The 12907-nt window shown below is 46.9% G+C and overlaps 1 protein-coding gene across 1 annotated transcript; it reads left to right on the forward strand.

Moving 5' to 3' along the window:
- Positions 1–177: 177 nt before the first annotated feature.
- Positions 178–4446, forward strand: CRK (CRK proto-oncogene, adaptor protein). Its single transcript, XM_063146390.1, has 3 exons — positions 178–511; positions 1808–2343; positions 3351–4446. Exons 1-3 carry the CDS (start codon positions 262–264, stop codon positions 3486–3488), a joined length of 924 nt encoding a protein of 307 aa, XP_063002460.1. The 5' UTR covers positions 178–261; the 3' UTR covers positions 3489–4446.
- The last annotated feature ends 8461 nt before the right edge of the window (positions 4447–12907 follow it).

Consider the following 12907-nt stretch of genomic DNA (forward strand, 5'->3'; position numbering starts at 1 on the left):
CTCAGCAGTTACAAGCTCTAAGCCTCCCTCCGCGGCGCAGGGGGATGACGCGCATCCGGCCGCCGGCCCTCTCGCGGGCTTCCGGCTGAGCCGAGCGTCACTTCCGGGCGGAGAGGCGCGGCGGCCGCCATCTTGGGCGGCTGAGGGAGGCGGCGGCGGCAACAGGAGGGGCCGGGCCGGCGGCCTCGCAGCAGCGGCCTCTTCCTCCTCCTGCCCGAGCCGCCCTTCCCCCGGGCGGGCAGGCGGGTGGGCACTGCGGCCATGGCGGGGCAGTTCGACGCGGAGGACCAGGCGAGCTGGTACTGGGGGCGGCTGAGCCGGGCCGAGGCGGTGGGGCTGCTGCAGGGGCAGCGCCACGGCACCTTCCTGGTGCGCGACTCCGGCACCATCCCCGGCGACTTCGTGCTCTCCGTCTCCGAGAGCTCCCGCGTCTCCCACTACATCGTCAACAGCCACGCCGGCGCCACCGGACCAGCCGGAGCCGCCTCGCCGCCCTCCTCCTGCTCCTCGGGTGAGTCTGGCCCCACCGGAGAGCGCCGAGGGAGGGGAGGGGAGAGGAGGCTGCGCGTCTTCGCTCCTCAGCCCCCACAGCTGGAGCGGCCTCCGGGGCTCCCCTGGATGCGCCGCCTCCAGTCGCAGGGATGGGCGTGGGCCGACGCGGAGGTGATCCTGGCTGGACGCGGCCTCCTAGGAAGCCTCGGCGGTGGCTGCGGCTGCCGCCGCCGCCTGGCTCATCCCAGCTCGAATGGTCTGAGGCTGCCGCCGCCGCTTCCTCCAGGCTTGCAGCTGCTCGTGGTTCTTGGGGGACACGCGCGCAGCCCGTTTGAGACCCAAAGCCCTGGCAAATCTAATACGTGAGCAAGTGGCTGCTCTCGCCTGACCTGTGGCGCCTTCAGAGATCACAACGTTTTGCTTTGTCTGTCTCCCCTCCCTCACACACACACACACACTCCTCATCTTGTAGCCTTGTCAGGTTAACGTGGTCCTGGGCACCGCCTCAGGGAGCAGGAGTGGCCGCTAAAGTGGCCGCTTTTGACAACAACCCAGACGTGCAGAGAGGGTTTGCAGCTGGTGGCTCAAAGCACTGCTGCATCATACATTTAGCTTTACGATCGTCATATAAAAAGAAATGCTCCTGGCTTGAGCTGGTCAGAATGTGATGCATTACGGAAATGTGGAGGATGTTCGAATGCTGCAGCTAGCACAACATACGGCCATCTGCTGCTTCACACTGCCATGTAATCTCTTTGCCCTCACAGTTGAACACATGGGCACAACCACCCAGGCACTTTAAAGCCCTAAGGGGCCTGGGGTCTGCACACTTGACTGCCAGTGGAGTTAAATAAGCTGCCAGTCTTTCACATCGACTGCTGAGGCATATTTGGACCCCGGGCCTTATCAGTGGTAGCTCTGGGGTTCTGGAATTCCCTTGCTGGAGAAGGGATTTTGAGACGGCAGGCCAAGGCCTATTTGGGTAGCTAGGCTTTATAGAACTTTCTCATGGGTGTGTCCTTTATTTGACTGGGTTGTTACACTGCTTGAGCTTATACTTTACATTGTAAATGTTCAAAGCAATCATGATTTTACCAAGGGGAAAGGGGTATACATACTTTGATAACTGTACTACTGCCAAAGAGTTAGGTGTTCTTGTTTTTCAATCTATCTGATATGTAGATCATTTAAAGGAAATCGCAAATTGGAAAGCCAGATTTAATGGAGGGGTGCTGAGTGCCCTCAGAACTGCCAGCTTTGCCATGTTCTCAGTTCCTCGAATAATCTGTAGTTTTCTTCCCCCTCCCCCAAACAGGGTTGAATCCTTCTAGATTTCGAATAGGTGATCAAGAGTTTGACTCCCTGCCAGCGTTGTTGGAGTTCTACAAAATACACTACTTGGACACTACAACTTTGATAGAACCTGTTTCAAAATCCAAGCATAACAGTGATGTGCAGTTGAGGCAGGAAGAAGTTGAGTATGTGCGTGCCCTTTTTGACTTTAATGGCAATGATGATGAAGATCTTCCATTTAAAAAAGGAGACATATTGAGAATCTGGGAAAAGCCCGAAGAGCAATGGTGGAATGCAGAAAACAGTGAAGGCAAGAAAGGCATGATTCCCGTTCCCTACGTCGAAAAGTACAGGCCTGCCTCTGCTTCTGTATCAGCTCCGATTGGAGGTAACCAGGATACTCCGCTCCCACCGCCACTGGGTGGACCAGAGCCGGGTCCCTATGCCCAGCCCAGCATCAACACTCCGCTCCCTAACCTCCAGAATGGGCCAATTTTTGCCCGAGTTATCCAGAAGCGGGTTCCTAATGCCTACGACAAGACAGCCTTGGCTTTGGAGGTACATAATGGGCACAATGTAGTGCAAAGGGTTGTGTCTGAGCAAATTTCCCTTTCAAATTCCTTGCGTCTACAAATGGTTAGGGGTGCTTTCATGCAGGTTTTGTGTGAAACGTATTCAAGAAGAGGGAAGAAGGGCATACCCATGCTTTTAGGGTGGGAGGGCAACAGTGCTGACCTGGCTACAAGTGTAAACCCATCAGCCCTCATTAAAATGTCAGTTCATGGTGTGGCTGATTGAGACACTTCAGTGTAGTGCATAGTCTGCTCTCCCACTGGTCTTGTCCCTTTAAATGAAAAGGCCAAAGCAACATATCCAACCAGTTCTTTCAGAAGGCCTATGTGGCTCATACTTTTGGGTGCACAATAAAGCAGAATGAAACAGTTTAAAGCTGATTATGGTTTTGCAGCAGTCAGCATCCCATAGCTTTAAACTGTTTCATTCTGCTTTATTGTGCACTCTAAAGTATGAGGACTTCCCGTCAGCCACATAGGCTTTCTGAAAGAACTGGTTGGATATGTTGCTTCAGTGAACAGGCAGCTTCTGCAGCTGCTGTTACTGATGTGGCCACTGCTGCCCAATGCAAGAAGTTGTCCTATCACCTTCAACCGAGCCTGTTTCCCTGGTGTGAGCTGGTTCTTCCAGACCAACAGGCGATTGGGCAGACAGTGGCCCCATGCAAGTGTGTTACACAACTGTTTCTGGTGTGTCTCTTTGTTCGGGCTTGCAAGCAGTCCCAGTGACTGATAAGGGGCTGCTTGCAGAGGTGCCTGCCTTATTGGGAGTGTTTACTGTTTCAGCTAATATAGATGGGAGGCCAGAGAGGCTTGTGCTTCTTTGGCTCTGCAAGGTTGTTTGAATTGTCCCTAGGACACTAACCCAACTCTATCTCAGAAGCTGTGCCAGTTACAATAAAACATTTAAAACTGGCCACCTGCCTCTTCGCCTAAGGAATTGCAGGATCATTTGCAGTGTGTAACTGTGATGCATTTCTCCTTGGTCCACAGGTTGGCGAGCTGGTAAAGGTCACCAAAATTAATATGAGTGGCCAGTGGGAAGGCGAGTGCAACAACAGGCGAGGTCACTTCCCGTTCACGCACGTCCGGCTACTCGATCAGCAGAATCCTGAGGAGGACTTCAGCTGAGGACTTCGGCCCAACTGTCCTGCTTACAGGTGGGAGGGAACAAGCCGAGGGCATCCCACTGCAGCTGCAATAGAGACTGTCCCTAATGATGTCAAAAGAAGCACCATTTCTGCACACATCCCAGTATTCATAAAATAGCCCTGGGACCCAACACTTGGAAGAGGTTTGTGTTTCCAGGGTACACCACTCGATGACTTTTGTGCCAAATGGCCAAATGAGCACATTTGCATAGGTGTGTCAAAGGCATCCTATCACGCCCCTGCCCCCGCCATAGGACGAGAGTGCCAGAGAGTTCCTTGTTCCTGCCTTTCCAAGTCCCGTGGTTTTGGTTGGTGGAAAACCTGAACAATTAAGTGGGAAACTTGCAACTTGTTAACCAGAGTTCTTCCCCTTCTTTGGCTTTGACTGGTATTGAAACGTCTGTGTCATAGCTGCTTGTTGCATAATGGGTAAACGGCACAGAATAGGTTGAGTTTTTAAAAATAGACTATGAATACTGGGATAGCTGTGACAGAACTAGCATTTAAATGTGTTCAGGGTCAAAACCAGTCATTCTCCAGAGCTCCTAAGAAGGAAAGTTCCAGAAATCACTCTGGTACAGCCATAGCAAAAACCTGAATTACTTTCAGAGGTAGATATTAATACCTGTATATATTGGTGGACCCTTCCTCCTAGTGCAGCGAACTATGTTCATTGCACTTTATTTGTTAGTATCAGTTACAAAATCGACTACAGTTCTGAACACTCTACTCCAAAGCTTTAACCAGCTGTAGGACTAAGAAAGAAGGGAGTTCCTATTCTTTCCATATAGCAAGACATGTATTGCCAATCTAAACCAAAACGCCAAATCATTTCGTCTAAAAATTGCTGTCTAGGACTGTTTTGTTTCCATTTGTAAAGCATTCAAATGGGTGGATTCTAGAAGATCTTATTTTTAATAAACTAATGGAAATACTTACATGGTTCTGGACTGATTCTAAGAAATACATAATTCAGAAAAAAGAGCATTTTTATAGCTTCCCTTATTCTGTACTTGAACATTCAACTTTTTTTGTACTAAAATCTCCCAGGCTGTTTATTGTCAAATCCTTTTTGACACAGTTCCTCTAGGAAAAGGGGGCTCAGCAAGAGCATTTTGCTCCCCACCCACCCACCCATCCAATACTTTTCGGACGAGAATAGATTGTACCTGCATGGGCAGTGATTGTAAAGGCCTCTTTCTTAAATAACAAAGGACTAAAATGCCCATTAGATATTCACATAACGTGGCGGATCATTCCCTTGTTTTAACTACACTGGAACGATCCCACAACCACAAGGATGGCAGATCTGCCATAAGAACATCAGAAGTGCCCTGCTGGATCAGACTAAGGGTCCATCCAGTCCAGCACTCTGTTCACATAATGGCCAACCAGCCATCAGCCAGGGATGAACAAGCAGGACATAGTGCAACAGCACCCTCCCACCCATGTTCCCCAGCAACTGGTGCACAAAGGCTTACTGCCTCAAATGCTAGAGATAGCATGCAACCATCAGGGCTAGTAGCCCTTGATAGCCTTCTCCTTCAGGAATTTATCCAACCCCCTTTTAAAGCCATCCAAATTGGTGACTTACTTCTTGTGGTAGTGAGTTCCATAATTTAACTAAGCGCTGTGTGAAGAAGGACTTCCTTTTATTTGTCCTGGATCTCCCACCAATCAACTTCATGGGATGACCCTGGGTTCTAGTATTTTCAGAGAGGGAGAAAAAGGTCTTCCTATCCACATTCTCCACACCAGGCATAATTTTGTACACCTCTATCATGTCTCCCCTTAGCCTCTTTTTTTCCAAGCTAAACAATCCGAGTTGATGTAACCTTCCCTCATAGGGGAGATGCTCCAGCCCCTTAATCATTTTAGTTGCCCTTTTCTGCACTTTTCCCAGCTCTATAATATCCTTTTTAGGTGTGGTGACCAGAACTGTACACAGTATATTCTAAGTGTGGTTGCACCATAGATTTGTATAAGGGCAGTATGATACTGGCTGTTTTATTCTCAATTCCTTTTCTTATAATGCCTAACATGGAGTTTGCCTTCTTTACAGTGGCCGCACACTGAGTGGACATTTTCATCGAGCTGTCTGCCACAATCCCAAGATCTCTTTCTTGTTCGGTCACTGTCAGCTCAGATCCCATTCGGTTATACTTGAAGTTGGTTTTTTTTACCCCAATGTGCATCACCTTACACTTGCTTACATTGAACCTAACTGCCATTTGGATGCCCACTCTCCCAGCTTGAAGAGATCCCTTTGGAGCTCTTCTCAATCTCTTTGTGTTTTAACAATCTTAAATAATTTGGTGTTGTCAGCAAACTTGGCCACTGCACTGTTCACTCCTAATTCCAGATCATTTATGAACAAGTTGAAAAGAATTGTTCCCAATACCGATTCCTGTGGGACCCCCCTATTTACTTCCCTCCATCGGGAGAATTGACCATTTATTCCTACTTTCTGTTCTTTAACCAGTTACTGATCCATAAGAGAACCTCTCCTCTTATTCTACGTCTACTAACTTTATTCAGGAGTCTTTGGTGGGGGACTTTATCAAAAGCCTTTTAGAAATCCAAGTAAACAATGTCCATCGGATCACCTCTGTCTACATGTTTGTTGACAGCAGGACCTGCTCTTCTACATGTTTACTAATTTTGTCTTTAATAATGTTTCAACCAATTTACCTGGAACAGATGTCAAGGTAACCGGCCTATAATTTCCTGGATCCCTTTTTGAAAACTGGTGTTACATTGGCCATCTTCCAGTCTTCTGGTACAGAGGCTGAGCATAGGGACATGTTGCATATTTTTGTGAGGAGGTTTGCAATTTCATATTTGAGTTCTTTGAGAATTCTAGGATGGATGCCATCTGGGCAATTTGTCAATAAGGTTAGAACTTCATCTTTTGTCACCACCATTTGCCTCAGTTCCTCAAACTCCAACATTCTTTGCATAGAAGTGGCTGTGTTATTCCTTCACTGCCAATGGAGTGCAAGTGCTTTACTTAGAAAAAGCTGGTGGGGGGGAGGGGGGGCTTAGGCACTGCCTAAAGCAGCCTTTCCCAACTTTGCAGTCCAACATCCTCCAGGGACCCAATTCCCATCATCCCCAGCCACCATGGCCAGTGATCAGGTGTGATAGGAGCTGTAAGCGAACAGCATCAGATGGCTCAAGACTGGAGAAGAATGGCCTAAAGATTCATATCTTCATACCAAACTGACTGCTGATCTAGGTATTCTACAGGTTTTAGTGCTCACCGCATTGATCATTCAGGCTGGAAGATTACATTGGCTCCGAGCACCAGGAGTGCCCTGTGGCACCGTCTGGATCATCCTGCTCAGATTCTTGGGCAAGTCAAAAGCTGTTGCTTCCATGATCTCTATTGGATTTGCATTGGGGATCTTATTTTTATTTAGCTCCTGAACCAGAATTTAATAGTGGTGATCTGCTAGAGTCTCTGAAGCAAGTTTGCCAGTTCTATGTCACTTATCCTCTGAGGCAGTCTATCTCTATCAAGCACCTAGATTGGCCTCAGGATCTGTCTTTGCTTTGATTGATTTAGTAGTTTCTCTTGCAAACTACCATATATTTTCTCATGGAAACTGTATTCCAAGAAGAAATGCAAGAATTTTTTATTAAACACAACAAAAACAGCCCCCTGTGGATTGTTTAAGCCATGGTAGGTGCATGTCAGGCAAGATTTGTTTAACATTTGCATAACCCACAGTCCTCTGATACAAAAACCTGCGGCTGGGCATTGAGTATTCAAAATGGCTGCTAGTATGTGCTGCAGCCCATCGTGGCTTAAATAACCCATCAATTTGGCAGGATAGAGAATTTCTGAGCAGTTTTTGCTAAGTAATGTGGGAAATCCCTCTAGCTGACTATGCAACAATGATTCAGGTGGAAGTGGAATAAATCTGTCTTCCTTGAGTGACAGGAAAAAACCTCTTCTGTTAGTGTTCATATTTCAAACAAGCTACTTGAGTTTTTTTAAGCACATTGGCATTAATGAACTCCAAAGTCCTTTACCAGGCCTCTGGTTTGCCTTTTCTCACCGCAGTGAAGCTCCTTCCTTGCTAGTGATTACAAAAGACTTGGAGCCATCGCTAAGTGGTTTACTTGTCCTAGAACTAGAGTAGCCTTAAAGGTTTCCAAGAGCACCGTTGGCTGCTGTTACTCTTTCTTGGTGCATTTTTGCACAGATATACTAAATTCAGTGGAAATGTGTTTCCTATCTAACATTTCAGTCAAGCCCAGCCTTTCATACTAAAACCTGATGTGGTTAAATCTTGTTAATCTGTTGGAATTCTTAATACTGCAAGTATTTTAATCATCTTTAATAACATGCCATTTGGATGAAAAATGCTAAGTAAACAAACCTGAAGCAGAATCATATGTAAAAATGTGCCACTGTATTATATAACACTACACACTATCTTGACAGTTAATTTTTTGTAGCATGTAATCAACATGTGCATAATACTAAATAAAAATTGCAAAAATTGTATTTGTGACTCCTTGCCTTCAAAATACGGAAGTATCGGTAAGCAATATGTATGAGGATTGTCATATGATTCTAAAGGTATCCTGTTCTTTTCTGACAGACTTTGAATGACAGGATCAATTGTTGTGCAGAAGTAGGGTCCAAAAGGGATGATGGTGGTGTACAAACATACACCAAAAAAGCATAAAACACATGCTAAAAGAAAGAGAAAAACAAAACAAAAATAAAACAGGCATTGGCAATAAATGCATGAACCATAAAAACACCAAGCCCCCGAATCAAGAATAAAAGAAAACAAAAAATATATAAAAGGGAAAACCAAAGTTAAAACGTTGGATAAAATGACTTTTGACAAACTGTTCAGGATCTTAGCAGACAAAGATAGGAAGCAATTCCAGGAAACAAATGACAATAACCAAGAAACCCGGGCTGGGTCGCTTGAAACAAAGACACCCAAGGAGATTGGGGTGAGTATAAAACTGGCATCAAAACCAGTCATTTTTGGTAAACAGATCACCCTGGGAAATCCAACCCCAGAGCAGGACCCCTGGTCAATCCCTGGACTGATAAGCAAAAAACCTCCCCCTTCTAAAGGGAAAAAAAACCCGTCAACCCCTACACATGTCATTGAGACAAATGATGTCTGGTGACTACGATTAATGAAGCAAAATCTGGTCTTCATCAATTACCCAAAGCCACCGGGTATTCAAACACAGCAGGCATGTAAGGAGCATTTTATCCAACTAACGGCATTTCTTCATAATAGACCCACAGATCTAGACCTTAACTCAATGCAAAAAATACAATACCTTTTCTACAACTACGGGGCGGCTAGAGCCTTAATTACTTTTGCCTCACCACATATTGCAGCCAGAATATATAACATCAAAGAAGAATACCGTAAATTAGGCCTGGCAGTGAAAAGACACTTTAAAGGCAAGTCCTCAATCCCAGTATTGGGAAGTTATAACAGAGGCACCGGGTGATTCGCCAGTCTCCCCCACATGGATCCTCCAGTTGAGGATCTGATCGACCTGAATGGCCCAGATGACACCTCCGATAACACCCCAAATCAAGCAGCTAAGTGCCATCTATATACGAGAAACTCCATTGAACAAAGCAACTCAGCCCAAACAAGGGTAGATACGCACAATCCCGGCCCTGCACAGTTCTGCATTGAGGAATTAAATTTAATTAAACGTTTTGATGCTCTCCCAAAGCAAGATCAAAGGGAAATTTCGGAATGATTATCGTCCCTCCTGGACCTGCTGAAGGAAAAGATCTCCCCAAAACCTGACAAACCAATGGTCAATGAGATATCAACCACCGCCACTCCTAATACAATAGGATGCCCGACATTACAGTCACCTATAGGCCACTCCAACATAGCATTGCCGAATCACAGCCTATACAGAGGCACGATAGACCCAGCCGGTCCCACTAAAAACCTTCAGGAAGTTAAGGAAGCAAAATTCAAAATAGAAACCCTATACATTAGTGTAATCAAAACAGCTCTAGATGGGCACCCTTTGGTGGATAGGAGGGCACTTAGCCCCCCTACGAAACTAGCCTGGATGATCGAGCCCCCAAAGATAGTAAGGCTACAGAGGGGAATGGACCCAAAACACCCACTAACCCTGCAGTGTATGAAGGAAATCTCTCCCTGAGCCCAATAAGAGAAGCTACCATCCTGGAGGCCATAAAAGTCAAAACAAGCAACACAACAAAATGGAGGATCTCAGAGGATTGACAACCTTTCAAAAGAAAATCACCCATAAATGAAATGACATCGACCAGCCCACCGTGCCAGGCAAAGCCAGATCCATTAAAACTATTATGGAACATCTTGGGGTGGAAGAACAAGTCGAAGGACTTGGGCTTTCAAGAATACTTGACCAAGTTCCATATATTCATTCTTCAAGAAACCTGGACTCAAAAAACAGAGCTACAGGGATACCAGATATATTCAGTCCCGGTTAAGAAGTGGCACAAGAAAGGAAGGAGATGTGGAGGCCTTGTGTTGGGGGTGTCAGCAAGTCTGAACATTGATATTCAAGAATTACCAACAGATTCAATTTTTTCCAGGCCATTCAACTGAACAGCCAAGCAGGAGCTAGGCTGGTCTGTGTAAACGTGTATATCCCCCTCAGAGGTTTCAGCCATAATGGCCCCAATATCTGGGATGCTCTGGAGTCATTTTTGGAATCAGTTAACCAACAGTGACCCCTACGCCCAATCATAATGATGGGGGACTTTAATGCCAGAATAGGGGACGACTACAAAATTGCATCTGACAAGCTTTCTCTGGGCACAGAAGACATAGCATACCTTCCTGATAGGAAATCTAAGGATAAAAAGACAAACAAGGAGGGTGGTGTACAGCATACGTCCCCAAAACAGATGAGTTTCAGATTGGATAAAACCACACTGCTCTTGTGGTTGGTTGGAGGATGGGTAATGATAGGGATTAATCCATTCTTATTAGTCCCTAACCTCTTACACACACACACACACACACACACACACACCCTGAAAAGTGAGATTGCCCTCTGGCTACACTCTTCTCGTACTGTTTATTAATAAAGCCAAACTTATCTTGGCTAGCAGCCATCACAGCTGCCTATGGTACTGGATGACCATAGCTTCTTGGACCTCAGTCCAGGAGGAGGCAACGTCGTCCCCTCATATTTTTGATTACAACTCTAATCCTTGACTATTGGTTATGATGCAGTCCAAAACATCTCAAAGACACTGAGATATATCACAACATTTTAAACTGTTAAATTGCTGAAACTTTCTGGGCGGATCATAAAACAAAACTTAAAAATCATAAAATACTATAACACAGTAACACATGTTAAAATCTTAAGTTTAAAACCATAAACACACACACACAAACCCCAACAACCCTGTAAAAGCCAGCAGCAATGCAAAGATCTAAAAATGAAAACGCAGTACAATTTTTTTTAAAGCCTTGGGGAGAAAAAAGGCCTTCACCTTGGACCGAAAAGACTAGAATGTCAGTGCCAGGTGAGCAGCTGGGGTGGACATTCCCCAACCAGCAACCCAAATGCCCTCTCCTAAGTAGCCCCTCATCTCATTTGGCAGTGGTACCCACCCAGAGGAGGTCTGGGCAGGTATGTATGAGTAGAGATGATCCTTCAGGAAACTTGGGCTCAAACTGGTGTTAATACCAGCACTCTGAATTGGGCCTAGAAATGGACTGGCAGCCAGGACAGATCATAAACCACTGGTGAAATATGATCAAATTCCCCAGTCCCAGTTATCACTCTCACTGCCTTACTTTGGACCAGCTGAAGTTTCCAGACTGTTTTCAAAGGCAGCCCCATGTATAACATTGTAGTAATCCAAATGTGAGATTAGCAGTGGGTGGGTACCTAGAGTACCGTTGTCCAGATAGGATTGTAGTCAGCCTAATCTGATAAAAGGGCCTCTGTGCCAATATAAGGCCACCTTTGCCACCAAGATCACGCACACACCCAAACAACAAACCTCCTTTAGGGAGAAGTGCAGCCTCCTCCAGAACAAGTTGAATATCACTCATCTAAGCAAAAGAAGCACCTACCAACAGTAGGTACCAACCTAATCTGGACTGAATCTCGGCTTATTGGCCTCCATCCAGTCCAGTGCCGCACCCTGGCACTGGTTCAGAACAGCATCTGCCTCAACTGGTTGTGATGCAAAGGAGGTGATGTGCTGGATGCCATCTGGAGATTGGTGGCACAGCCTGCATCTCCAGATAACCTCCCCCAGTGGTTTCCTGTAGCACGAGGGATAAAATGGAGCCCTGTGTATAGCTTGGTATAGCTGCCAAGGGACAGAGCAACCATCTGGAATTGTCCATCCAAGTAGAATTCGGACGGAACCGCTGCAACACGGTGCCTCCAATGCCCAAATCAGCTAGCCTATCCAGAAGAACATCATGGATGATGGTGTCGAAAGCTGCTGAATCAACTGGTCCCTCTCTCAGCCAAGGCAGTTTCCAAAACCAGGCCTGAAGCCCAGTTGAAACGGATCTAGATAATCAGTTTCATTCCAGAATGGCTAGAGGAGGCTGGCAACTACCTGCTTTAGGGTTGGGCTTTGCCCAGAAGGTGATAATGGCTACTGGTCTCTGGTGGTTAACATCTTCCAGGTAAAAGTTAGGCTTTTTCTGGAGCCTTATTACCACCCTCTTTAAAGTGGCCGGCAGTAGAATAACTGACCAGTGTGAGAGCTGCAAGTAAAAGCTGGGTTCCAGGTCAAGAAGTGCTGAAAATGCGTCACCCGACTTTTACAATATCATCCACCCTCTGGGGCCCTTTTTACCGAGTTGAGTCGCATCCCTGAAGGTCCGGGGAGAATGTACTCTTTGCACCAGAATTAAAACCAACAAAACTTGCCCTTGCCTTGTGCACCCTTTTTTTCCCTTGCAAAGGAAGGGATGTCTTGTACAAAATATGGCCCGCGGGTTGCCCTTAAGGACGGCCTCATGTCTGCTCTGCCTGGAAGTGCCCTTGCACACGTACAAAGTGCCCCTTCCTCAGTGTTAGGGGCTAAGGGCGTGCTCCCCAGGCCACGCCCTGTGGGGGTGCGGTAGCCCCTAGGGAGGCGGCGAGGGGACTCCGCCGTGGCGATCATGGCAAGCGCCCTCTGCTTACGTTCAGAGGCACGCTTCTTTGCCACTGTTCGCCCGTCACGGAGCCACACCGACCCCTAGCTCCGCCGGGCTTCCTGCCTCTCGCACCTTCTCCGGGTCCGGCGGGTGCGGCCAGGACGGGACTCGAACTCGCAGCCGCGGGGCTTGGCGCGGGTTCTGCCGTCCGGCGGTTGCCACGGAGCCGCCGTTGCTAGGGGGCTGGCGGCCGGTGCGCATGCGCGCGCGG

This window comes from Elgaria multicarinata, chromosome 22 (genome assembly GCF_023053635.1).
Source record: "Elgaria multicarinata webbii isolate HBS135686 ecotype San Diego chromosome 22, rElgMul1.1.pri, whole genome shotgun sequence".
Lineage (NCBI taxonomy): Eukaryota > Metazoa > Chordata > Lepidosauria > Squamata > Anguidae > Elgaria > Elgaria multicarinata.